The sequence below is a fragment of the Magallana gigas genome, chromosome 9 (assembly GCF_963853765.1).
Source record: "Magallana gigas chromosome 9, xbMagGiga1.1, whole genome shotgun sequence".
Taxonomy (NCBI): domain Eukaryota; kingdom Metazoa; phylum Mollusca; class Bivalvia; order Ostreida; family Ostreidae; genus Magallana; species Magallana gigas.
The window spans coordinates 26,215,834-26,240,616 of record NC_088861.1 but is presented as its reverse complement, the minus strand read 5'-3'; the positions used below and the strand labels follow the sequence as shown (position 1 = coordinate 26,240,616).

The 24,783-nt window shown below is 33.6% G+C and overlaps 1 protein-coding gene and 2 long non-coding RNA genes across 4 annotated transcripts in view; 1 reads left to right on the top strand and 2 right to left on the bottom strand.

The window, feature by feature from the left end:
* Window positions 1-50: 50 nt before the first annotated feature.
* On the top strand, window positions 51-21,140 carry LOC105333721 (glutamate [NMDA] receptor subunit 1). 2 transcript variants are annotated; one of them, XM_066070462.1, is made up of 18 exons: window positions 51-222; window positions 1,048-1,447; window positions 1,935-2,105; window positions 2,649-2,749; window positions 3,651-3,763; window positions 4,342-4,522; window positions 5,302-5,458; window positions 6,667-6,765; window positions 7,288-7,399; window positions 8,006-8,130; window positions 8,561-8,725; window positions 9,090-9,324; window positions 9,463-9,611; window positions 10,194-10,351; window positions 10,714-10,886; window positions 11,168-11,272; window positions 11,753-11,898; window positions 17,201-21,140. In XM_066070462.1, exons 2-18 carry the CDS (start codon window positions 1,067-1,069, stop codon window positions 17,510-17,512), a joined length of 2,883 nt encoding a protein of 960 aa, XP_065926534.1. In that variant the 5' UTR covers window positions 51-222; window positions 1,048-1,066; the 3' UTR covers window positions 17,513-21,140. The 2 variants fall into 2 exon arrangements, with proteins under 2 accessions (XP_065926534.1, XP_065926535.1); XM_066070463.1 differs by lacking the exon at window positions 17,201-21,140 and adding an exon at window positions 14,594-15,910.
* LOC136271130 (uncharacterized) lies at window positions 20,529-22,676 on the bottom strand. The gene is made up of 2 exons (XR_010708969.1): window positions 22,452-22,676; window positions 20,529-22,351 (listed from the first exon to the last, which is right to left on the bottom strand). It is a non-coding gene; the product is annotated as an uncharacterized lncRNA (long non-coding RNA).
* A 1,193-nt stretch (window positions 22,677-23,869) lies between these two features.
* Window positions 23,870-24,783, bottom strand: part of LOC136271161 (uncharacterized) — a 132,313-nt gene continuing 131,399 nt past the window's right edge. Inside the window, exon 2 of the long non-coding RNA XR_010709012.1 lies at window positions 23,870-23,931. This is a non-coding gene — a long non-coding RNA (uncharacterized lncRNA). The remainder of the gene's footprint in view (window positions 23,932-24,783) is intronic.

The window sequence follows — 24,783 nt, the reverse complement described above, 5'->3', positions numbered from 1 at the left end:
GAATGATTATAGCCAATGGGCGTTCACATAATGGTGAGGAAGATGGAATAATTATCGTTGGAGAAAGAGGCATCTCTCTGATAATTAGACCGATACCTTAATAGTGCATTTTGTTTCGGACTTTCTTTATCGGATGCATTTCGTTGATTTAACAACCTGAAACTGTGAAAGGAACCATTTCACCTGATTGACATTTGTATCTGAATCCAAAAATCGTTATTCGTAAGTTGATACTCACAAAATGCAAATTTGCTCAAGATATACAATGAATGATGTTTTCCGTCACATTCATCTTAATGATTGTATTGAATTTACACGTCTTTTGATAATCATGACTGAAATAGTATTGAAAGCAAGTATAGATATTTAAATTTCCGTATTAATTCTATAACCTCCCCTTGTCATTTTTTTGCAATTCGCCTACCCTTTTCTTGCATAGAACGTTAACATCTGAATTTTAGCTAAATGTATTAAATTATATTTGTCACAGAAGCTAAAGTATTTTACCTTAGAACAAGGAGTAACATCAAATATAATTAACATTTCATATTAAAATTAGATTCTGAATCTGGATTTGGAACATTTAATCTTGCAGTTCATTACATTGAATAACATCTATAATAGGGAAGGAAAATTTTGCAGTGGCTGGACAGGGAATTGAACCCTGTACATCTTTGTTCCTGGTCAAGTGTTTTACCACCGAGCTATCATTATAGTTGATATCCATGATACATATCCGGTACATAAAGCCCAAGCATTAAAAGTTATCCCTCCTTAACATTTTGGTATATGTGTGTAATAAAAGAGGAGATATGAACACAACTAGACACGAACTCAGGACCCTTCATTTAAAAAACCAACGCTCTACCAAATGAACTAAAGGTTAAACCACCAGCTAGCGCTATTAGGAGCGTGGCAGTACTGAGCCTATTTAATACCTATTTATTCACATATAAATTGATAAAAACTTGATTTACATATCAATAAACTTACACAATTAATGTTAGCTATTTATAATGTTAAAATTTCTTTGTCGAACATACCTAGGTATACAATTTTCCTTAAAATGACGTGGAAGATGAAGAACCTGCTAATTGCCATAAGTCTCATTGTGGCGACTTCTTCAGCTAAACAGACATTCAAAATAGCAGGCATCGTGAGTACAGATCAAATGGGCAGGGCGCTGGAAGACGCTGTGAGGATAGCCAATCAAGACATGCCATCAAATCTTCAACTTCAGGCCCTGTACATCAAGATGGACGCAAACCCAATCCGGTCTGCTTTGAACTTATGCAGTGACGTGATTTCTAAAGGCGTTCATACGGTGATCGTTAGTAAGCCCGAGAACTCGGACATCAGTCCCCCGATTTCTGTGTCGTATACTTGCGGCTTCTACTCCATCCCTGTCATCGGAATATCAGCGAGAGACAGTTCATTCTCAGATATGGTAAGAAATGCTGTACATGTAATTCTATCATTGATTAGTTTGTAAAAAATGACATAATTATAAGCAATGTAATTTTTTAGCCAAAAAGTAGAAGTGCGTTTAGTTCTTAATGTAAATGATAAAGTCCTAGATAATGCATGTAGTGACACATGGTATGTGAATTTAAAAGCAATACCTGTAATACTTTTTCCATTTTGTCAGTAAAATGCGAGGGAAAATAAATGTCATATATATATATATATATATATATATATATATATATATATATATATATATATTCATGTAAAACATATCTATTTATAAAAGTATTTGCACTTCAAGTCGACCTTTCTCTGACTTTAGAAGCAGTTGTTGTATCGGTACTTACTCCGAAGTTACTTGAAACTAATAACTAATTTCAAGTAGAATTTGAGAACTATTTAAGCAAGCATTATGAGAGGGAACTTCACAAAAAGGCCATGCTGTACATTTAACCATTGTTTTACAGACAGTCCACAAGACATTTTTGCGTACCGTGCCCCCCTACTTTCACCAGGCAGACGTTTGGCTGAAGATGCTGGAGTATTTTGATTGGAATCAAGTTGTCTTCATCCACAGCATGGACACAGAAGGACGGATGATTCTGAATAGATTCCAGTCAAAGGCCGAGGAAATTATGGTTAGTACCGGTACATGTACATCCTCTCTTAGAGAGTCATATCTTATAGGACTTATCATAAGGGATATATCACTGCACAATAAAAACATATAAAAGTTAATATATAACATGCCATATATTCACAAGAATATATATGTACTTCAGTTCTATTATTTTTTTAAGTGATAACACCAAAGTTGACAGTTCCAGTGCCAAGAAAAATATATATTCTTTTTTTTGTTCAGACTTATTTTTCTTAATTTAGAGTATGCTTCCAAAATAAAAACAATTTGATTGAAATCTTTAATCATTTTGAATCATATGAAGCTTGTTTATTTGAAGTAAATTTAAACTCCATTGCATATATCCCTCATTAGAAATAAACACCAAAACTGTCATTGGTTGAGCTTCTTTTAGATTACCAGTATGCAGCAACACAAATGATTAATTACACAGATTTTAAATTATGAAATGCAATACTGGTAAATTTTCTGCAAGTTATGCCACTGACTTTGCAGTGAAATCTGATGCAATGTTCATGTATAGATATGTGATTGTTAACAGATTGAGAAGGTTATAAAGTATCCATCCGGCTCCAAGGACTATCAACCGTACTTACAACAGCTGGACAGTCTGCAGTCCAGAGTGGTACTCTTATCTGCCACGTAAGTCAAAGTCATGATCTTGTTTGTTGTCTGCCATGTAAGTCATAATCTGATTGGTTGTCTCCCACATAAATCATGATCTGATTGGTTGTCTGCCACCTGAGTCATGATATGATTGGTTGTTTGCCACATATATCATGATCTGATTGGTTGTCTACCACTGACATTATATCATGATCTGATTGGTTGTCTGCTACATAAGTCATGATCTGATTGGTTGTCTACCACTTCATTCATAGTCATGAATTAAGATCTGGTTGTCTGCTGCATAAGTCAAAGTCATGATCTGATTGTTTGTCTACCCCACAAATCATGATCTGATTGGTTGTCTACCACTTCATTCATAGTCATGAATTAAGATCTGATTGGTTGTCTGCTGCATAAGTCAAAGTCATGATCTGATTGGTTGTCTCCCACACAAGTCATGATCTGATTGGTTGTCTACCACTTCATTCATAGTCATGAATTAAGTGTATTAAGATCTGATTGGATGTCTGCTGCATAAGTCAAAGTCATGATCTGATTGGTTGTCTGCCACACAAATAATTATCTGATTGGTTGTCTGCCACATGGTTAAAGTCATGATCTGATTGGTCCTCCAACATGTACGATCTGTTTGGTTTGCTGCCTAATTAGACACATCAAATTCATCATCCCACACATAAAACTATAGGCAATATGTAGATTCAAAAACTATCATCATCTGACAATTACTGATTTAAATGTGTGGTATAAATAAATTTGCAAAATGATGTTTCAGCTAATATTTTCTCTGTAGACCTACCTACTTTGCAACACTCGGAAAATTCTAAATTTACAGTACTGATATACTTGTATCTTAGTAGTTGCTCTAAATCTATGATTAAATCAGGGAAAATGTATTTATTTTCTTACTTAAAAGAGAGGAAGATGCTGACCAGATTTTCCGAGATGCGGAGGCTCTGAATTTGACCGGGGAGGGGTATGCCTGGATTGTCAGTGAGCAGGCGCTGACTTCTACTTCTGTCCCAGAGGGTAAGGACCTCTACTTCAGACTGAGCATTCACACACTATTTTACTCTGAATACGGTCCCAATTTATTTCTGTTAGTTTTATTTTTCTTTTACAAAATTTGTGAAAATTTGTCACCGAGGAAACAGTATAAGAAGTTGTTGCTGATATTAAGGGAACATTATGGTTATTTCTATTGACAAAACCATATTTCCCAATAAAAAATTACTACTCCTATGCAGGTCATTTTGTTACAAGAAAATTGAAAGTTTTCCCCCAGCCCAAAATATTCAGTCAAACTTCGTTATGTCGAACTTGATGGGACTGTTTAAAAAGTTCGAGATATCCGAGTATTCGAGATATCGAGGGTAAACTACTTAAAAAATAAGTGGTTGAGACTTACAAATCACTTTGAGATATTCATTGTATCCATGTATGTATACAGATACATGTATATAGTATGATTTTAATACGTTTTTAAAAAAAATTCGGTTTGAAAACTTTATATCCATGAAATAAGTTAACACTTTAATGAAGTGTTCAATTTAAGAACCAAAAACTTTGAGTCAATCGTAGATGCTGTAGATTGCTCCTTGTTGTAGGTACCTTGGGTTTGAAGTTACTGCACGGAACCAGCGAGAAAGACCACATACAGGACTGCGTTAGTCTGATCAAGCAGACCGTCAAACAGCTGTTTAATGGGACACTGACACAGATCACCGATACCCCCACCAGCTGTAAAAACTCCTCCTCCTCATGGCAGGCAGGGAACAGCATTCTACAGTGAGTGTCTTTAGGGGTGGGGTTGATAGGATGGGGGGGGGGGGGGGGAGGAGGGGGGGGGCGAGGGGAAGCAAAGCAAATTATGATTGCAAGTTAAGAAGAAAAATCTTTAATATCTCAGGACAAAATTTAAATGGGAGAGGAAACAGGGTTTTTTTTTTTATCTGGCTAGAATTAAAATTGAGAAAAACCAATTTTTTTTTTTATTTAATTTGAAATTGCAAAATCGAAATTTTTTTCTCCTCAACATATGCTCAATGTGGCAATAAAATTTGTCAATTTCTGGTAATATTTCTTTTGAGTACTATTAGGCAAATGCTGTTTTTATTGCATTTTTCCTGTGATTTCTGAAGTCAGTCAAGTGTATAGTGGGGATTCAGAAATCACAATATTAATAGAATAAATTCGGACACTTAAAATTATTTTATGAAATTTTTAACGAAACTGAGTTCTACAATGCTATTTAATGTTCTTACATTTGTGATTTATCAGATTGGTACAGTAGTCCAAACAATTTAGTTTGGAAGAAATGCATCAATAATTCGCTCAATTTGGGTATAAATAAAGGTGTCCCAAATAAACACGGCTACACTGTACACTTTACAATACTATTGTGTAGTTTGTACTAACATGACAAATGTATAATCATGTAATTTAATCATCCAGTGTGGTCAAAGGGAAGTAACTCTTGCTAAGATTTCATTCATTAAAATTAAACTACCTATTGCATTGTCTGTACAAATGTATTTTTCATCATCTGATGATTGCTACACTTTCAGGGCTTTACTGGCCGCTAAGCTAGAGAACGGCAATACTGGAAAGGTAGCATTCGATTCTGACGGGGACCGCCTTAATCCTGATTACTACATCCAGAATGTAAAAATCGAAAACGGTCAAAAGAAGTTGGAAGACATAGGATACTATGCCGACCCCAAGGTTTGTTGTAGCCCAGTCAAAGTGGGTACAGGGTTTGTGTTTCTAATATTTGGCATTAGGTACTGTAGATTCCTAATTAAACGCATCGAATGTTCAGCATTAGGTACTGTAGATTCCTTATTTTACGCGAGTACTTAATTCCGCGATTCAACGATTTTACCATCAAATCGCGAGAACATAAAATCGCGAATGCCGAAATTTTATCTTACTTTCATGTTGTTTACATGTGTCCCAAAATTAAAAGCGAGATTTAAAAATTCGCGAGACGGGCTTCTCGCGATTTTACGCAGATATTAATTCCTCGCGTTTAATTAGGAATTTACAGTATTGTTGATTCCTTATTAAACACATCGAATGTTCAGCATTAGGTATTGTAGATTCCTAATTAAACGCATCGAATGTTCAGCATTAGGTATTGTTGATTCCTAATAAAATGCGTGGAATGTTCAGAATTAGGGTACTCTAGATTCCTAATTAAATGTGTGGAAAATTCAGCATTAGGTACTGTAGATTCCTTATGAATTGCAAGGAATTTTCAGATATAAAACGCAAGAAGCAGCCCATGTGGGTTTTAAAATCTCGATCGATTTATTATTTTTCAGTTATTTTTCAGACAGATGTTAACTAACTGAAACTATTATAGAAAGCTGTTTGCAATTTTTTATTTGTGTGGTTTGATGCAAACAGTTGGAATGTGGAATTAAGTACTTGTATTAATAAGGAATTTACAGTATATAGTGGATTCATTAAAATCTGTGGTGCCTCCATTTTCATGGATTTTCATGGGTAGCCCTCAACAATGAAATTACATTCCCATCAAGTTATGCTTATCTTTACTGACATACTTCAATATGTTTTAACAGGCACAAAAAAAACCCAACATTGAAAATTGTTAATACTTGTTTTGAAAAAAAAAAATTGCAGATGTTCTTAAATAACATGAAAGGAAAACCACAAAATTTTTGGTTTATTTTTGAGTAACTGTTATAAAATTAAAGGACCTTTCCTGGATACAATGATTAGATACATATTTGTTAAAACATATCTACATATCTAACTTAATATGGGTGTAGACAGAATATATCGTGGTTAGAGAAAACTTGTTTCAATATAAACTTAATTGCAATTGAGACATTTTATTTAGTGTTTTTGATGTGTGAAATGTACTGATTGTAAACCAGAATAAAGTTTTGGGGTTTGTTTGACAGGTAAGCAGTAACGCCTTGGAAATAAAGGACTCCAAAATTATCTGGCCAGGTAAAAAGACAACCAAGCCAAGTGGAATCAATATATCTACAGAGCTGAAAGTGAGTATCAGAATAAAGGAAAAAAGTTTTATATAAAGGGGAAAGGGAAGAGAAGCTTATATCAGATGTGAGCACCTGTACAGTGCTTAAAGTCCTTATCAATGTTATGGAGAGAGAGAGAGAGAGAATATTAATATGTGTTCAACAATTCAATACATTTATATCTTAACAAAATAAATCATCATAATGTTAGAGAGAGAGAGAGAGAGAGAGAGAGAGAGAGAGAGAGAGAGAGAGAGAGAGAGAGAGAAGAGAGAGAGAGGGGAGAGAGAGAGAATGAGAATATATTCAATAGATTAATACATTTACATGTACAATTGAACAAAATAACTCATTATGATAGATAAAGAGAGAGTGCAATACACTGTCTTTTCTTTTAATCAACAATAAAATTCATTATACATGTATGAGAGAGAGAGAGAGAGAGAGAGAGATCATGGAATTTTGTTATTTAAAACTGTGTATTGTCTATTAAGTGTGTGACTATTGGTATCCATTACTGACTGTTCATTTCTTTAATAGGTTGTCACATTGGAGTCGGTCCCCTTTGTCTACACAAGAAAAATGACAGGGAGTGACTCATGCAACTGGGACAAAAACGAGAGGTTATGTCCCTTGGTTAATGAAACCACAGGTTAGACATAGTTATTGCATTTTCTGTAGTATATACAGTAGTTTTGGTAAATTATTATTATTATCTATTGTCATGGCATTATATCTTCATGTCAAAGGAGTCAGGTGTATGTAGTAAGCCGTTGATACAAATATATTTATTCTTACCTATTTCAATTAACAGAAACTAGAAAATAGTGGAGTTATTTATTATTTTTTTTATTTTTTTTTTTGAAATGTATCTATTAAATTTGCAGCAGTGTAAGACATGTACATAAAATCAGGCTTTATACTTTCAAACTAGAAATATTTGACTGTTGAATTTTACAATCTTTATCATCATACTCTCTATATCACTTAATTATGGCAATATACATGTATCTGTATTTATTCCCTGATTGTACCAGAACAAAAACCTTTTGCTGTGAAATGTCACATGCACAGGAGATGACCCTGACTGTAACCTGTCACAATATGGTATTGAGCTTTGAAATGTTGGTATAAGTGTTACATTATGACCACTACGGTACATGTAGCTGCGGAATGTTGAAGATACATGTACAAGAGGGAACTCTTGCTGTGTAGTCTTACAATATGATAATTAGCTATGGAATGTTCATTGCTGTAGGTATAAGAGAGGATTATTGCTGTTGGGGCTACTGTATAGACATGCTGATACAGATAGCAGACATGGTCAACTTCACCTACTCCATCCACCTGGGCTCAAGCGGGGAATTTGGATCCTATAAAAAGGTCAGGTTATTCTGAAATATGGTTCCATCATATTGACCCAACTTATCACCTCATTGAACCCAGAGCTCATTTATGGTTACTTGGAGTAACTATCTGATATGACAAATTTTTTTTTTTAATTGGATCTACCTACCAGTGAGTGAATTAATCACAGTGGCACTGATAAAATTAACCTTTATAAGGTACATGTACATAATATAAATCTAATTCATTTTATAATTTAAATAAAATGTGATTGCCAGAATGAATAAACCTATTTTTTTTTGCTGTCTGTTCATCCATGTCTGTTTGTCTGTTCATTGAAATAGGTCTGAGCACCCCACTACCACATTGAAATAGGTCTGAGCAGCTTTGCTTGAAATTATCATTAGAAGGAGAAAGTTAAATTCAGAACAAAATTTGATGAACAAGCTTATCATTCTTTTTCAAGGTCAACAAGACGAGTGAGAAGAAGTGGAACGGAGTCATTGCGGAGCTGATCAACAAAGAGGCTGACATGATTGTGGCCCCCCTGACAATTAATCCAGAGAGGGCCGGCCACATCGACTTTTCCAAACCGTTCAAATACCAGGGCCTGACCATCCTAGTCAAAAAGGTTTGTTACAAGCTGAAAATTCGGTCAGCAAGTCTGGAATTTGATACTGATTAATAAGTTAAGTTTTTATGACAGCCAAATGCGTGAATATGAGGACGAGATTTAGAATGCATATGTGAGATATACACAGTCTGACATGTTTATCTATTTGCCAATTTTCATTTGAAGCAACATAAATAATCATTATATTTAATAATTGTTTTGAACAGTTTGATTTCCATGCAAACATTGAGAACAATTCGCAGTTCAGGGTCTTTGGACTTCTGCAACAGAAAAACCCCCCTCAACGCCCTTAAATAGCATGCCCAGATAATTTTAATCCTAAAAATGAACATTTTTGTATTGTTCACTATCTCTCCCGCAGACCGCCACTGAGTCCAAACTGGACTCCTTCCTTCAGCCGTTTGAGGACACGCTGTGGATCTTGGTGGCGCTCTCTGTCCACGTGGTGGCCCTGGTCCTCTATCTCCTGGACCGCTTCAGCCCCTTTGGCCGCTTCAAGCTGGCCAAGAACAACGACACGGAGGAGGACGCCCTCAACCTGTCCAGTGCTATGTGGTTCGCCTGGGGGGTCCTGCTCAACAGCGGCATTGGTGAAGGTGGGGGAAAAGTTTTAATGTTGAGCTGGAAGAATTATATCTTTTCCTTGTATCTTTGATTGTCTTATTGGTATCGATAATGAATATTGTTACATTGTTTTTAAGTTTATTGAAATCCCTGTTTTGACGTGTTGGTAGGCACCCCCCGGAGTTTCAGTGCCCGGGTCCTGGGGATGGTGTGGGCGGGGTTCGCGATGATCATCGTGGCGTCCTACACAGCTAACCTGGCCGCCTTCCTAGTGTTGGACAGACCCGAGGCCTCCATCACAGGAATAGATGATGCCAGAGTAAGTCCTCAATACATGTAGTTCTATCTCAGAGAAGTTAATGATTTAAGTTGCCTCTTTATTTTTCTTTGAATAATTAAAAGTACTTGTAGTACTGTGGTTTCATTATGAATTGTTGAACATCACCTTTTTGGACAAAAGTCCTTGAATTTATCTATTCCTAAAAGTTTTGAATTTTATTACATGGCTGTATTTGACAAAAACAGTACCCAAGAATATTTTTGAAACTACTGTACAAATTTTCAAATCAGTAGGTACATGTGCATTCAGATGTTTTAAATTGAATATACCGGTACATGAAAACTTAAGAAGTAGAAATATTCACTGAGGAGTTAATTTCGTTATTTTGGTTGGCAGTATACCTGTAAATCAACGAAATTAAATCCATGACAAATTTTTAACTCAAGTATCCATAAATACAGAGTTGATACATGATACATTTTAAAGACAACAATATGATGAAATTAAATGCCAACTAAATTCTGTTTGTTTTATAAACCACGAAATTTTAACCCAATGAAAATACATGTATGTTCTTCCACAGTAATATTAATATGAAAATGTTTTTCTTTTCCTAAATAGCTGAGAAATCCCAATGAAGACTTCAAGTACGCCACGGTCAGGAACAGTGCAGTGGAGATGTACTTCAAGCGGCAGGTGGAGCTGTCCACCATGTACCGACAGATGGAGCCACGCAATTATAAGACGGCGGAGGAGGCCATTCAAGACATTGTCAATGCGTACGGTCCCTGTGTTATGTGTACTATGGAAAAGATGTTCACTTAAAATCATAGTTTTTAAATTAAATTATTTTAATATAAAGTAAAACATCTATTACTGTAACTTGGTGGTTTTCTCAATTAATTAATGCTGTAAGTGCTAGAATATTTGGTTCAACAACTAATATAATTTAGTATTATTCAAGCTGACATATTTTGAAAAAAAAATGCTGAATACATGTACTACCTTATTACATTTTATTAAAAGGCTGTAAATCATATGTGGCTTTTTATAACACCCATGGCTGGTTAAAAACTGAGCTGTTAAGATAATTAGGTAATTTAAGTGAGCGAACATTCATTTAATTTTCATGTAATTACAGGAATCTGCAAGCCTTCATCTGGGACTCCTCACGACTTGAGTATGAGGCGGGACAGAACTGTGACCTGATTACTGTGGGTGACCTGTTTGGGCGGTCAGGTCTAGGGGTGGGGCTACAGAAGAAGAGTCCCTGGACGTCCAAAATCTCCATGGCTATTCTAAAGCTTCATGAAAGTTAGCATTTTAAGATCAGTCAGCTTTTGCAGTCATTGTGAGAAAAGAAGGAAGGGGATTAAGATTACTAGAAGGATAGTTAAGCCCATTAATCTGAACACTTTATTCTTAACCAAGTTGTGCATGTATTGTCTGAATAGTAAAATGATGAATCATTTGAATCTTGCTAGCATCCAGATATCTTAGCCCTTTATATATCACTTTTTCTAGGTCTTTTTTAGGTAATAATTTTTACATGTGAAAGACTTAAGCTTTGCTTTAATAAAGTGCTTTTTATATAGAGGGCAATATGGAGGATTTAGACAACAAATGGATTTTGGAAGGTAGAAACGACTGTCCAGAAAAAGACACCACACCAGCCACCCTGGGGCTCACCAACATGGCCAGTATGTTATAACATTAATGTATTGATTAACTTACTTGGTAGTTATTTGTGTTTTAGTCAAATTGATCACTCAAAGCACTTCATGAAAATACTGGTAGGCAAAATGAAGCAAGACAGTCACTGTAGTTTTATACAGCTTAGTGAATAAAAAGATGCATTCAGAGATTTTAGATTATCCTTTTATATATTAACTTTAGGATGAAAATCAATTTTGTTTTGATTTACTTGTTCTTTTACTCTTATGGTTTTAAATTCCTTATATGAATTAATTTACTAAATATGGCTGCAGAGAAAATTAAAATGAAAAAAAAAATTAAAATAATAAATTATAAAAAAAATTTAAAATTAAAGTTACATATACCCCTATTTCTTTTGTTTAAACTTATCAATAGGTCTGAGAGTAAAAAAAGAAGTGCTACTTAGTAGAAACAAATGAATCGTGTTTATTGGTCATTGAAACAGTGTATTTCTGTTTTTATAGGCGTGTTTCTGATGGTGGCGGGGGGCATTATTGCGGGGATCATTCTGATCGTGATTGAGATCGCGTACAAACGACACCGAGGCTTGAAGGACAAGGAGCTGGAGTTGGCCAGGAACGCCGCCGACCGATGGAGGGGGAACATCGAGGTAGGTCACCGTCAGAGGCTACAAAGCATGTACAGTAAAACATGGTTATAGCGAACACGCTTAAAATGAATTGACGCTTATAGCGAAGTGATTTTCATTCCCCATGACTTAATTACATGTTGTAAACTTGACGGATATGTAACAAATTACGCTTATAGTGAAGGATGATTTCTGGTCCCTGGCTCTTCATTATAAGCATGTTTTAGTGTACATGTCCATGTCTTTGGTCCTAGCAGGAGAGCAGAATTTATATGCACTGTTTACTGGGGAAGGAGGGGGTTTACCCAGGAGTTGCAAACTTTTAAAAAAAAATATAAAAGAAATCTGTCTTAAACTTATAAATAAAAATGATTGCAAAAATAACTAAAAAAAATCATAAAATATATGGTATAATTGAAATGAAGGAATTGATTTTTTAACTAAGGTAAAGACTGATTTTATTCAAAAATTGTACAATTATACCTAACGTAATTATATTACATGTACTTTTCTTCTAAAAGAAAATACATCTGAAAATTAATATTTATTGCCCTATTTTTGGCTTTTGGGAAAAGATAATTTAAAAATTAGACCATTTAATTTGCCAATTTTTTTGGATAATTAATGAGTGATATTAGTTATAGTTATAAATATTTAAGCCATTTATACATGTGAATGCGAAAACACGCATACTTGTACATGTATATACATGTATCAAGTTATGTCAGCTCTATTTGTATGTTCACTGAAAACTGCATGCTGCTGCATCAAAAATACTAACTGATGAAATCCTTCCAGTAAATTTTCTCTGCATGAGAAAGTAATTTAGATTAACAATATCACAGTGATTTTAATTTCATTAATTAGGTGATTCACTAATTGTTTAAATGGTTCGCAATGTCCACCATTTTACAACTAATCAATTGTTAATGTTCACAATATATTAAATGATGTGAATAAAATTTAGTTTGCAATAATTAGTGATGTAGATTCATATATCATTATTGTAGATTCATATATCATTATTGTAGATTCATATATCATTATTGGTGTCTTAATCTGTATTTTAGATGTTTTATTTTGTATTTGCATTAAAGGTAACCCACATTAAGATAAAAAATTTATACATTTTGACCGGAATGGTCATTTGACTGGTAAAGGTCAAGGTCATTTATCAATACATGTATCAAGATCAAAATAATCAATGACTTGTACATTTAACATCCAATTCATTCATTACTATCAAGTTTTGTCAGCTAGATTGGTGCATAGTTTATATAACGTTAAGTTTGATTTGTATTGATTTTTCCCCTTAAATTGATATGTACATGCATGCAACATATTAAAAAAATTATAATAATGTGAGTTTTTAACACATATAGTATATATATATACGTCTATGTGAAAATTGGGGCCTAGCGCTGTTAATTAACAGTTTCATTAACAACTGAGTGATTGGATATTAGACATAACTGGGGTATATGCAAGCTGTTTTCAGTTATTAAAACTCACTCAAACCATATAATTAATGAGGAATAATTACTATATATATAGTCATGCACAATGTATGTGCAAAAACTTGAATTAACTTTCTAACCCTGATTGGTGTGTGCATATGAAAGGACTAAGTGCGGTTTTATGCATTTTTTGCCCCCAAAATCAAAGTTTTAGAGAGAGCTTTAAAAATAAGGTGAAAGATAGTTAAAATCATATTGGAAATAAAGGTGTAAAAGGTTATCACCACAGTGACGTCATAATGTAGAAATGACGTCATGAAGATTGCATTATTTTGATAAATTGATGTTTTGTAGCAAAATATGGGTGTTTTCCGATGGTTTATCGACTGGGAAACATCGAGCGCAGGCTTGCTCAAGTACCATTTTTTAGTATAATGTGTATAACTATCTGAATAAAAACATGTTAAAATCGCACTTGAGCAGACCTGCGCTCTATACTTCCGAATGCAAAATATAGAGCAAAAATGAGAATATTTTCATTTGTTTGCAAATTTGAGGGAATTGGGCCATTTAGGTGACGTCATAGATACACAGCGAATGAGCAATGATGACTAAAATCATTATTAAAATTATAGGCATCCTCTATACAATGATTTGTGAAGATTTTATTTTTATACGATGCTATTTAAAAACTGGTTAAAATCTGGGGCAGATATTTGACCATACCGCACAAAGTCCTTTAGAGCTTGTAACACATTAACATGTCGATCGAGTGTGCTTCCAAAACATGACAAGTGTGTGCTAGTCATGAGAAGTTTGTGTGTGTGTGTGTGTGTGTGTGTGTGTGTGTGTGTCACACCAGCATGGACTGTGATGCTTGGATTGTTTGGATTGCGGCTTACCCTCGCATGGATTTTTTGGATTGAAGATAAATAACACAACATCAGCAGGTATATTTATTATTTTGCTATTTATGCAATTTTTTGCAAATTGTTCTGATATGATTGTTTATTTTCCAAAAATTATATTATTATATAATAATTCAATGCTGACCATCTGATAAGATTGTTTATTTTCCACATGTCTTTGATTAATAACTCCATGCTGACCAGTAATTACCAAAATCTTCTTTTCAATGAACCTTTAAGGTTAAAAATTTGGTTATTGACTTATTGACTTATTGTGATGTATGCATTTATGGCATCATATGTTCAACAGTTGGATCCAAATATGATTACTTGTATGTTTGTATGTTGCAGAAAAGGAAATTATTAAGAGAATCCTGGGATTACATCAAAATTCTCAAGGACAGAGAAGCAAAAGTGAAAATGGCCGAGGAAACCAGGAATTAGTAGCAGATTGCTTCAATGCTCTAATGCTGCAGTGATGCTGTTGTACTGATGCTGCAATGCTGCTGTACTGCTGATGCTGTAGTAGTCTTAGTCTGAGACAGTGCTGCTGTTGGTACACATCCAGAAAGCTCTTTTTTTCTCAGTTGGTGGCTAATCAAAATAGCAGTGTCTATATGTGATGTACATGTAAGGAATACACATGTATTAGTCTAAATGTATTTGGTTGTAGACCAATAAATTGTGTTAGTTATAGCTGTTAAAAATTCAGCTTCTTTCAATAAAAAAGATAACTCAATGAATGTCATTTAATTAAATGTATGTGTGTAATTAAAGATGTTGTTAACAAGGCTATGTGTACATTGTATGTGTGTATCAATAAGGCTTTGACTCAATTACGTCAATTTTAGAATGAAATTTATAAAATATGATATATATTTATTAAATTTGATAAACTAATTTTTATCAAAAGTGTTAAATAAAATGTAAAGTTTTATATCGGCTTAAATACAATTTGATATGTATTTCTATGCAAGAGAGAGCTACATTGTGATTATTGTGTCAGAAACTTGACAATATCTGGGATTTTTTTTGTACATCGTTGATTCTGCATATATTTATTGCATGAAACCATGACATTTTTATGCTCTTTGATTAACTTATTTCCCTGTATTTTTGAATTGAATAGTATTCTGGGGTTTTTTTTTTATTCAGGTACACCTGTATCATATTCTACGCATTATACACCATGTACATGTACAATATGTGTATCTCTTTCAAAAAACACCCTTCCATAAGAGAGTAGACTTTTATGGATACTTTAGTAGAATTGATTTCCTCAGAATGAAAAACAATACCTTAATGAATATATATCGGTACCTTAATTAAGTACATTTAGATCTAAGAATCTCCGTTGAAGGGATTTTGCAGTAGTTTCCGGTACAATAAGCCAGCATTAATGGCTTGTTGGAATTGATCAGGGGAAGATGTGAATTGTGTCCCACGTAATGTACTCCCTAATTTATTTGTTAACATCGTAATGGTGTCAAGCCAGCATTAATTCCAATTTGAAATATATCAGGTCAAGGTGTGAACTGTGTCCCATGTAATGTACTCCGTTTTAATTTATTTGTTAACATTGTGATGGTGTTGTTCATTCCCGATTGTTGTAATGTAAACCAATTATAATGACGGTCAATGTCAGAATAAAATTCTATGATACATAGATATCTGTATTCAGAGTTTTTCTTATGCATTGAAGATTAAGCCTAAATTAGCAATAATAAGATTATGATGAGGAGGAATGAAACAGGGGTCCTTATGGTTGATGTATACCGGTAAATAACGGACACCAGAGGGTTCGCTGTGGTATGATTTATTTATGATTTAAAAATAAATCACCCTGTAAATATACAATTATATATAATTATTATATTATATACATAAATATGATTCAGTTACATATGACCAATTCACAATATTTTAATTAATTTTACATTTACATAAAATATACATAATATTTCAATACTATGAGAGAGTTATTCCCCTTGTAACAGCATTTTTACATAATTATATAAAACATAGAATCTTTACATGATGCAAAGAAATCTTTTCATACACGGATTTATCATTTAGGATCACTATTGATCATCTAGTTACTCATTACATATTCTTCTAAAAATATTAAATTGAATAGCGTAAGCATATATTTAGGACAAATAATATTAAGTACCTAGCTGACGCTATATTTTGAAAGCCCTTGTAAAGGTTTGTTTACAGTACCTGTATTGTTAAATTTGATGTGTATAGAAGTGTTTGGTGTTTGCTGTATGACAACTTCTCAGTCAGAAAAAAGGTGAAATCATATAAAGGTGTAGGCCTAGAGTGAAAATATGTTATCCACTAATTGATATTACCTGACACTTAAGTAGCTAGGGTTGAATGATGACCAACAAATGATAAAGTAAAAAAGAAGCACGTCTGAAGCTTCTAAATCTTAGTTTACTTACAAAATCAACTGCTGACTCTGTAGTTTCAGAATATTGTTTTTTATTTAAATATATCTGCTCTCTTTGGTGACACTATATATCAATTTGTAGGAAAAACAAAGATGAAACTTTTAAAGTTGGTTTTGCAAAAGAGAGAATTTACCAATTTGAAAAAGTATTTTTGAAGGCATTTCCTTGAATAAAAGAAGAATCCTTTGTTTTTCAACTTGAAGATAAAAAAAGGATAACAATTGTGCCATTGAATTTTAAAAAAACCCCACAGAAGCTTAAATTTTCTTCGTAAGTTTTAATGTGTAATTGGCAATGGGTGATTATTTTTTTTTAATTATTTTGTTTTTGTTTGGGGGGGGGGGGGGGGGGGGTGGTGCATTTTTAGAAATATATATATGAACAACATATGCAAAAGTTATTTGTAAAATATTTTCATTGTTACTTAATATATATGATATAATTTGTGTTAGTACTTAATATCTATTGAACTCATTTTGCTGTTTTTCCTTTCATGTAGAAAAGAAGAACATTAAGGCAGACATTACAGAGACAGAGAGAAGAACAGGAACGTCTGGCCCGACTGGCCACCCAGAAAAAGCCTGGGGTGGAGGGCAATGGCAGTGCCCCGGGGCGAGGGCCTGTGGGGCAGGGCAATGGCTACAACCTGCCTGTTGACCACCCCCCTCCCCGCGTGGGTCACAGACTGTCCTACACGGAGGCCACAGGGGGACAGATGTACTCCCCACCCTCCTACAGAACTGTGACCCACTCGGCCACCATCAATAACCCTGTGTACATGGATAAAAGCGCAGAGGATAACTATGTGTAGACATTATAGTCATATATGTATATGTTTAAAGTGGGCATTTTATTGTTATTGCTATTAAGCAAATGTTTGTTCACATTGTTGAATGGGCAAAATTAACATTTTAATTAGAAAGAATCCAGTATTTGGTCATATTTAGTACTAGATCAGAGCATTTAATCTCTACATCTATCTGTTTGCAAGTTATTGGTTAATTTGCAAGCAATGTTCTTTTCCTTGGGTATCTGATCAATATCAACTTTTGGATGGGCAAGAAACCGGATAATGGGCAAATTTAATGTACCAGTATATACTAGTACCTGACCAATGCATTTGATCACTATATATATATCTGTTTGTTGGGTAGGTTATTGTGTAAAGCAACTGATTGTTCATGGCAATGGGCAAAGTATACTTTTTATCTGGGCCTGTTCACTTCCATCTTCGCTAGCCAAGGGTTTACGATCCGCTTCTCTCCTAGAGGAGAGAAGCGGATCGTAAACCCTTGGCTAGCGAAGATGGTTCACTTCTGAATGGTTAAGAAACCAGATAATGGGGAGATTTGTTAAGTTTATTTGCAAGTGATTGCTCATGGCAATGGGCAAAGTTGCCCTATTGTACAGGCACAATTATCTTAAAAATTGACAAGAAACCAAATGATAGGCAAATTTTATTGCTGAATCTGAATATTTTTTGAATCTTTAGATTTATCTGCCTGTTGGACAAGTAGTTCTGCAATTAGTAAGTAATTGATCCTTCCTGTCAGGGGGCTGTTGAAGTACACTTATTGTATGGGCAAACATTAACTTTAAAATTGGGAAGAAACCTGATAATGGGCAATTTTACTGCTGAACTTGAGTATTGATGCTCAACATTCATTTGTGATTGGCAAGTTACTGTAAACTTATTGTATTTGGCGTGTACGATATATGGCGGAAATTAGTTTTTGAACAAGTTGGCGTAGATTTGAAAAAGCATTTTCAACAATATGACTAATCTTATATTAATAATACGTATATGCATGGCATTTGACGATGTACTTGATTTAGCAGAAGCCACATTCAGCCAAAAGCTCTAAAAGAATACACAGTCAAATATAGTACACTTATAGAATTCTGTAGCTCAAGGGAATAGGCAAGCTAGACTTGTGATGTGGGCAAAATTAGCTTTAGAATGGTCAAGTAACCTGACACTGTAAATTTCCTATTAATCACTAGGAATGAATTTCCGCCTAAAATCGCGAGAAGCAGTCCTTGCGGATTTCAAATTCTCGCCCTTTTTTTCAGACAGTTTTGAGCTATATGAAATCAATACAAAAAATTTATGCACAAGATTTTATATTCTTGTGATTTGATGCAAAACAGTGGCACTTGTGTAAAATAAGAAATTTACAGTAATTGGCAATTTTTTTTAATGAACCCAACCCTGAGACAAGGAACAAATTTAGAAATTGAGCATTGGGTCAAGTGCTACATTGTTTTGTCTGTTAGAGTTTATCTGTTTTAGAGTTAGATGGTGCTGATACCTGTTGTTTGTCTTTTGTATTATGATACTCATGATGCTATACATTAATTGGGTTTTGTTTTCATATAGAGAGATTTAATAAGAAGTTATATGTACCTGTAAATAGATAAAGGTAAATTTTCTCCATCAATATCTTATTCACTTTTTTATTGGCACCTGTTTTCAGGATCATTCATTTAATTATTTTGCAATAAATTAACCTTGCATTCTTTCTTTTAACATCTACAACTGTATGTTATACAATTTTTTGGGAGCATTGTATTCTTAATAATGATGCTGTTTACAATTAAAATAATACATATTTTTGTTTTATTTATACATGCCTATAATGATACTTTTACATTTCCAACAACTAGACACGTTTTATGTTTATTGAATAGTAAATGTAAGGGGTTGTGCAATAAAAATTATCTGTGTTTGGTATTTTAAGTGTGTTAGTATTTGTCGACATGAATGTCTAAAACAGAGACAAAGAACCATACAAAATCTTGGTCCACATAAATGAACATTTCCAAAGTAAAAAACGTGGATTGGATTGTAATATTGTTAACATTTGTCAGTTCAAAGTGCATATTATTTCTTTTTTGTTATGATCTTGTTTTTGTTATTGATGTAAAACTTTTCTTGCTTATTTTTTTATATGTACATTGCCTAAAGCTTGGAGTGGTGATTGTTAAAAAAATACTGACTGCTTTTTACATTAAAAGAAAAGGATTTTTTTTATAAATATTATGAGTTAACCATGTGTGGAGGTGCATTGTTCGAGACTTCTTATTATAATAATTATTAGAGAACAAGCAATAAAGGCAGATCTAAATCCTAATTGGCACTACCATTTTTATCTCTTTCTTTTGTACTAACAATGACAAATAGCTTTGTAAAAAACCGAAAAATGTATTTAATCATTCTTTTATTTTATGAATGGCTATTGTCCAATTAAAAATTTTAAAGAACTGTGTAAGATATGAAATTTGGCCCCCATAATTCGCCATTTTTTAAGTGTTTCTGGTACAATAAAATGTTTTATTATACTTTCATGTTAAATACTGAAATCTGATGGGTTAAGACGCGGTTGAATATTCGTTCTATTACCCTCAGTGTTAGCAACACACTTGGCAACGGGTATCGCAACGAATTGTTACATGCGCGTAAATTATGCGCGTACGGTTCGCCATAGAATTCATGTCATTCCTATATAAAAGCAGTAAAGTTTTCTTTGAAATTAAGACATTCAGTATAATAAAATAAATAGTGCCTGTTTGGGAGGGTAAGAGTTAAAATTAACACCCCTCGAAAACCATAGTCAACCTCTGCTTCGCGTCGGTTGACAATGGTTTTCTCGTGGTGTCAATTTCAACTCCTACCCTCCCAAACAGGCACTATTTATATAATGTTATATTTTAGAAGAGTTGACGTAAAATATATTTTTCTCCTATTTATTGATTTATTTATACTCACTGGCAGTACATGTATATGACATCAGAAGTGACGCTATTTCTTTTTTTATCAATCAAAATCAGTCAAAAATTGATATTTTTCTTATCTTTTTATGAATGGGAAATATAGAGCACATGCTTGAACAAGGAAAATGTTTTTGTCACTTATTAGCCTTGGCTAGATACATCTCTGATTAAAATATTTTGTTTGTTAAAGCATGCGCTCTGTTTTCTGAAAGAAAAACTGCTTGAAAACAAGTTGTTTTATACCAAAAATGCAAAAATGGGGGGAAAAGGTTGTCTTTACGGTGTCGTATTTCTAATTTGTTGGCAGTTGAATAAAAAAGAACATTATGTTAGAACATCAGATATATATCTGTACAAAGAAAACAAAGAATTACAGTAAAATGATGATGTTTATTTTAGGGGGCAATTTTAGGCCTATATCATATACATGTATTTGCTATTTTTAGAAATAAATACTCTGTTATAGTTTTGTTTCGTATTTCTGATTACAATCAATTTTGTATAATATGTTTTTATAATTATAAAGAGAACTGAATGTAGAGGAAAAGAAAACAAAAGAGTCTAGGAAAATAACATACAAAACTCAATTCTTCTTCTTCCTCATTGACTGTAAAAATCTTTTTATTATGTTTTTTGATGATAATAAAATTTTTATCGATTACAATATTAATTTATTATGAGTGTTTTCTTATTAATAAGTTTCTGTAAATATTATCCTTATAATTTCTGTCTCTCTTTTTCATAAAATGTTGCCGCGGTTATGTAGAAATGTGTAGTTTAACTGTATGCATTTATTGTATTTTAATAGAACGTTTTAAAGAAAGTATTTTCAAAGTTGTAACATAAATATGTCATGTCATGGTAATTTTACATTTGAAATTATAACGCAACAAAACCCTTGTATATTCAATACTTGGAATATGTTGATTTAAACTGCTGTGTGTGTATCAAACTTTCAAAAAGTGTCATTCAAAGCTTATTAAAATATATGAGTAGGTAAAAGTTGTGCTTTGTAGACTTGTATTTTAACATTATCAAATAGATTTAATCTGAAAAAAAAATAATTTGATATTGAATTTAACGACTAAACCCAATGGGCTTTTGCGCCATCTTATCCCAGTATCTTTTTTCTTGTAACTCATCGATATTCTATGACAATAATGATTTTTGAACACATCTGGTTAGATTTTTTATTCTTTGCTGTTGTTTCTAAAAGTTAATGCAAAATTGCAGGACTTATAGTTCTTATAACAAGAAACAACCGTTCTATGAACTTTGCTTTGCCAAAAAATATTACAATAATGACAATGTGCCTTCAAATTATTGATTTAGGTCAACAATAGTGCCTACGAAATACATATATGCTTTCTTCAAAGTCTGTTTGTCAATGCCATCGACATTCAAAGGCAAATGTTGGAGGCAGTAAATAATGTAGATTCTAAATTATTCAAATTGTGACTGCTGGACCAATACTGGGGCCCCAAGAAGTGTTTTAAGTTAAACATAGAAATATGCAGGGAAAATGTTTAAAAAACTAACATGAAATGATACAATGAGCTGTTGTTCAGGTAAGCGATGAAGCACATGGGCTTCTTGTGTTTAGGACCGCTTTGCGGGTGTCCCGTAGTGTTAGCTTGTCTGTCAGTCTATCTGATATCTCGTTCGGAGCATATCTGCGCTCTCTTTGGCCCAATCTGGCTCAGACTTCACCTACAGAGTGTCTACTGACTACATGTAGTTAAAGGGTGTGCATGAACATTGAACCATGTCTCGTATAGATTAAAGTCATAGAAGAACTGTCTGAAAAAAATCCATGTCCGGATCATATATTCTCTTCCCTTGGTCCAATCTGGCTCATACTTTACACACAGAGTGCCTGAAATAAAAGCGTGTTCAGTGACCTTGAATGATGTTTGAAGGTCAAATGTCATCAGACCATGCATTTACAATTTTTTCAGACCATTTTAAGTACTTACTTTCCCCTTATCTCTATCTGGCTTATGATTCACATTAACAGAGCTTTTTGGAAAAGAGTGTGCAGCGACCTTTAACTGAGTTTCAAAGGCAAATGTCGGTTGGTTTCTCGAAAATGCAGTATTAGACACTAAAGTTTTTAACATTGGAATAATCTTCTTCGTATTAAACACAAAAAGCCTGTTGATCAGGGATATTGAGCTTCACTTAAAGTCTATGGCAACCTGAAAAATTCTAAGGCATAGGTCAATGTAAATGCAAAATCCTCTGAAAGACTTTTATCTTCTTTTTCATTTTCATACAAAAATATGATTATTTAATAGATTATTTAACACATTAAAGGGGCATGGTCACGATTTTGGTCAAATTTTATTTTCCGTTTTTATTATTTACAATGCTTTTTGGATGCATTTCTAATGATCAAGTGAAATTTGGGTGGGCGTCGATGAGTTCTAAGCAAGATACAGGGCTCACAATTCTTCGTCATGTAAACAAGGCTCGTGCCCTGTTTTTGTTTACATAGGTTCAATATACCAGTAAAAAAATCTTTTTCAAGTTGATTTGTCAAAATTCTTATTCATTTCAAACATAAATAAACAGTTCCTAACTATTAATACATTCACTTTAGGTCTAAAACTGGAATTTTCACTTCAACATTCAAAATGTAAACAAAAGCTTTGTTTACATAGCGAGGAATTGTAAGCTCTGTAACTCGCTCATAACTCAATAAATGTCACTCAAATTTGGGTTGCCTATTAGAAATTCCTTACTGAAGCATTATAAACATTAAAATCGAAAAAATAATTTTTGACAAAAATCGTGACCATGTCCCTTTAAAGGGAAATGTTAGACGGAAAAAAGGGTTAAAAGGATATTAATGCGCAAATGCATTTAGTCCATTCCTTTATGCTGTACAGTACCGATCAGACCCAACCTATCAGAAAGTAAACCCCAACTAAACCCTGGGTTTACTTTCTGGGTTTACACTGGGTTTACTGGAGTGGACCCAGAGTAAACCCAAAGTAAACCCAATGTGGACACAGAGAGTAAACCCAGTCAGAAGTTCAGAAGTATACCCCTGCAAGCAGACGCTAACTGTGTATTCGGAACATGCAAGGGGCAGGAACTACATGCAGTAGTATGGTAAGATAAAAGACGGTTCTTCTTTACAGTTCTGTGCGTACAGTTGACATCAAAAGCAATTTCCAAGAAAACCCAAAGTAAACCCGGATTAAACCCAGATTAAAAACCCCGAGTGGACCCAAATTTTCAAAAAGTAAACCCAGAGTAAACTTAAAGTCAACCCCAAAAGTAAACCCGGGTTTAAGTTAGGGTTTAATTTGGTGTTAGGTTGGGTCTGATCGGTACTGTAACTAACTGCAGTCCAGCTTATTAAAGATATTTGCTGACGTCACAGCTATACATATTAAAGGGGCATGGTCACGATTTTGGTCAAATTCTATTTTTCTGTTTTTAGCTCACCTGCACTGGATGAAAAATCAAGTTTCAGCAAAACTGAAACTATATGGAAACCTTGCTGAAACTTGAAGTTGAAGTTTCATGTATAGTTTCCGCAATGCGGAAACCATTATATCGTATCAGCAAGTATCCGTTAGGTTTCAGTCAGCAGAAACTTTAGTCTAAGATTCCTGATGGTTTCCGCAATGCGGAAACTAAATTTGAATCGTGTGAATAGTTGGGTAAATTATTATGGAAATATCAATCAGTTTCAGAACATTTCCGCTAGGTTTCAGTATGCTGAAACTTTAAGTTAAGATTCCAAATGGTTTACGTATTGCTGAAACTATTACTTAAATTGATTTGAGTTTAATAGTGATATCATTTATTTTCAACAGGTTTAAGTTTAATTCTAGCCTAATGATAATGAATCCGTACATACTAAAATGTATGGTAAGGTTTCAGCGTGACTGAAACTATATGTAGTATACATGTAACTATCTTCAAATGTGGCAAATAGGGCGATTAAGAACCTTACTAAGTAATTAATTGAATTTGAAAAGAAAAACTGATGTCTGATCTTGTTTAATGCATATGATGAAATCATTAATCTTAGGTACTCGGGCACGTGTATACATGTGTATACATTCTTTATCCAGGTGACCTCCTCTGTGATTTTCCTGTATATTCTGTGTGGATTGCAGGGTTTTTTCTGTCAGGAGTGAACAAAAGACTGTTACATAACATATACACAGTACAAAGCGTGAGTTTATAACTGGAGCCCGGCGGGAATTTTTTTTCAATTTGTGTGTACCTGAGTTAGTAAAACTGATAAGTAAATTATAATTATTTAGTAAAATAAATTAATATACCTAT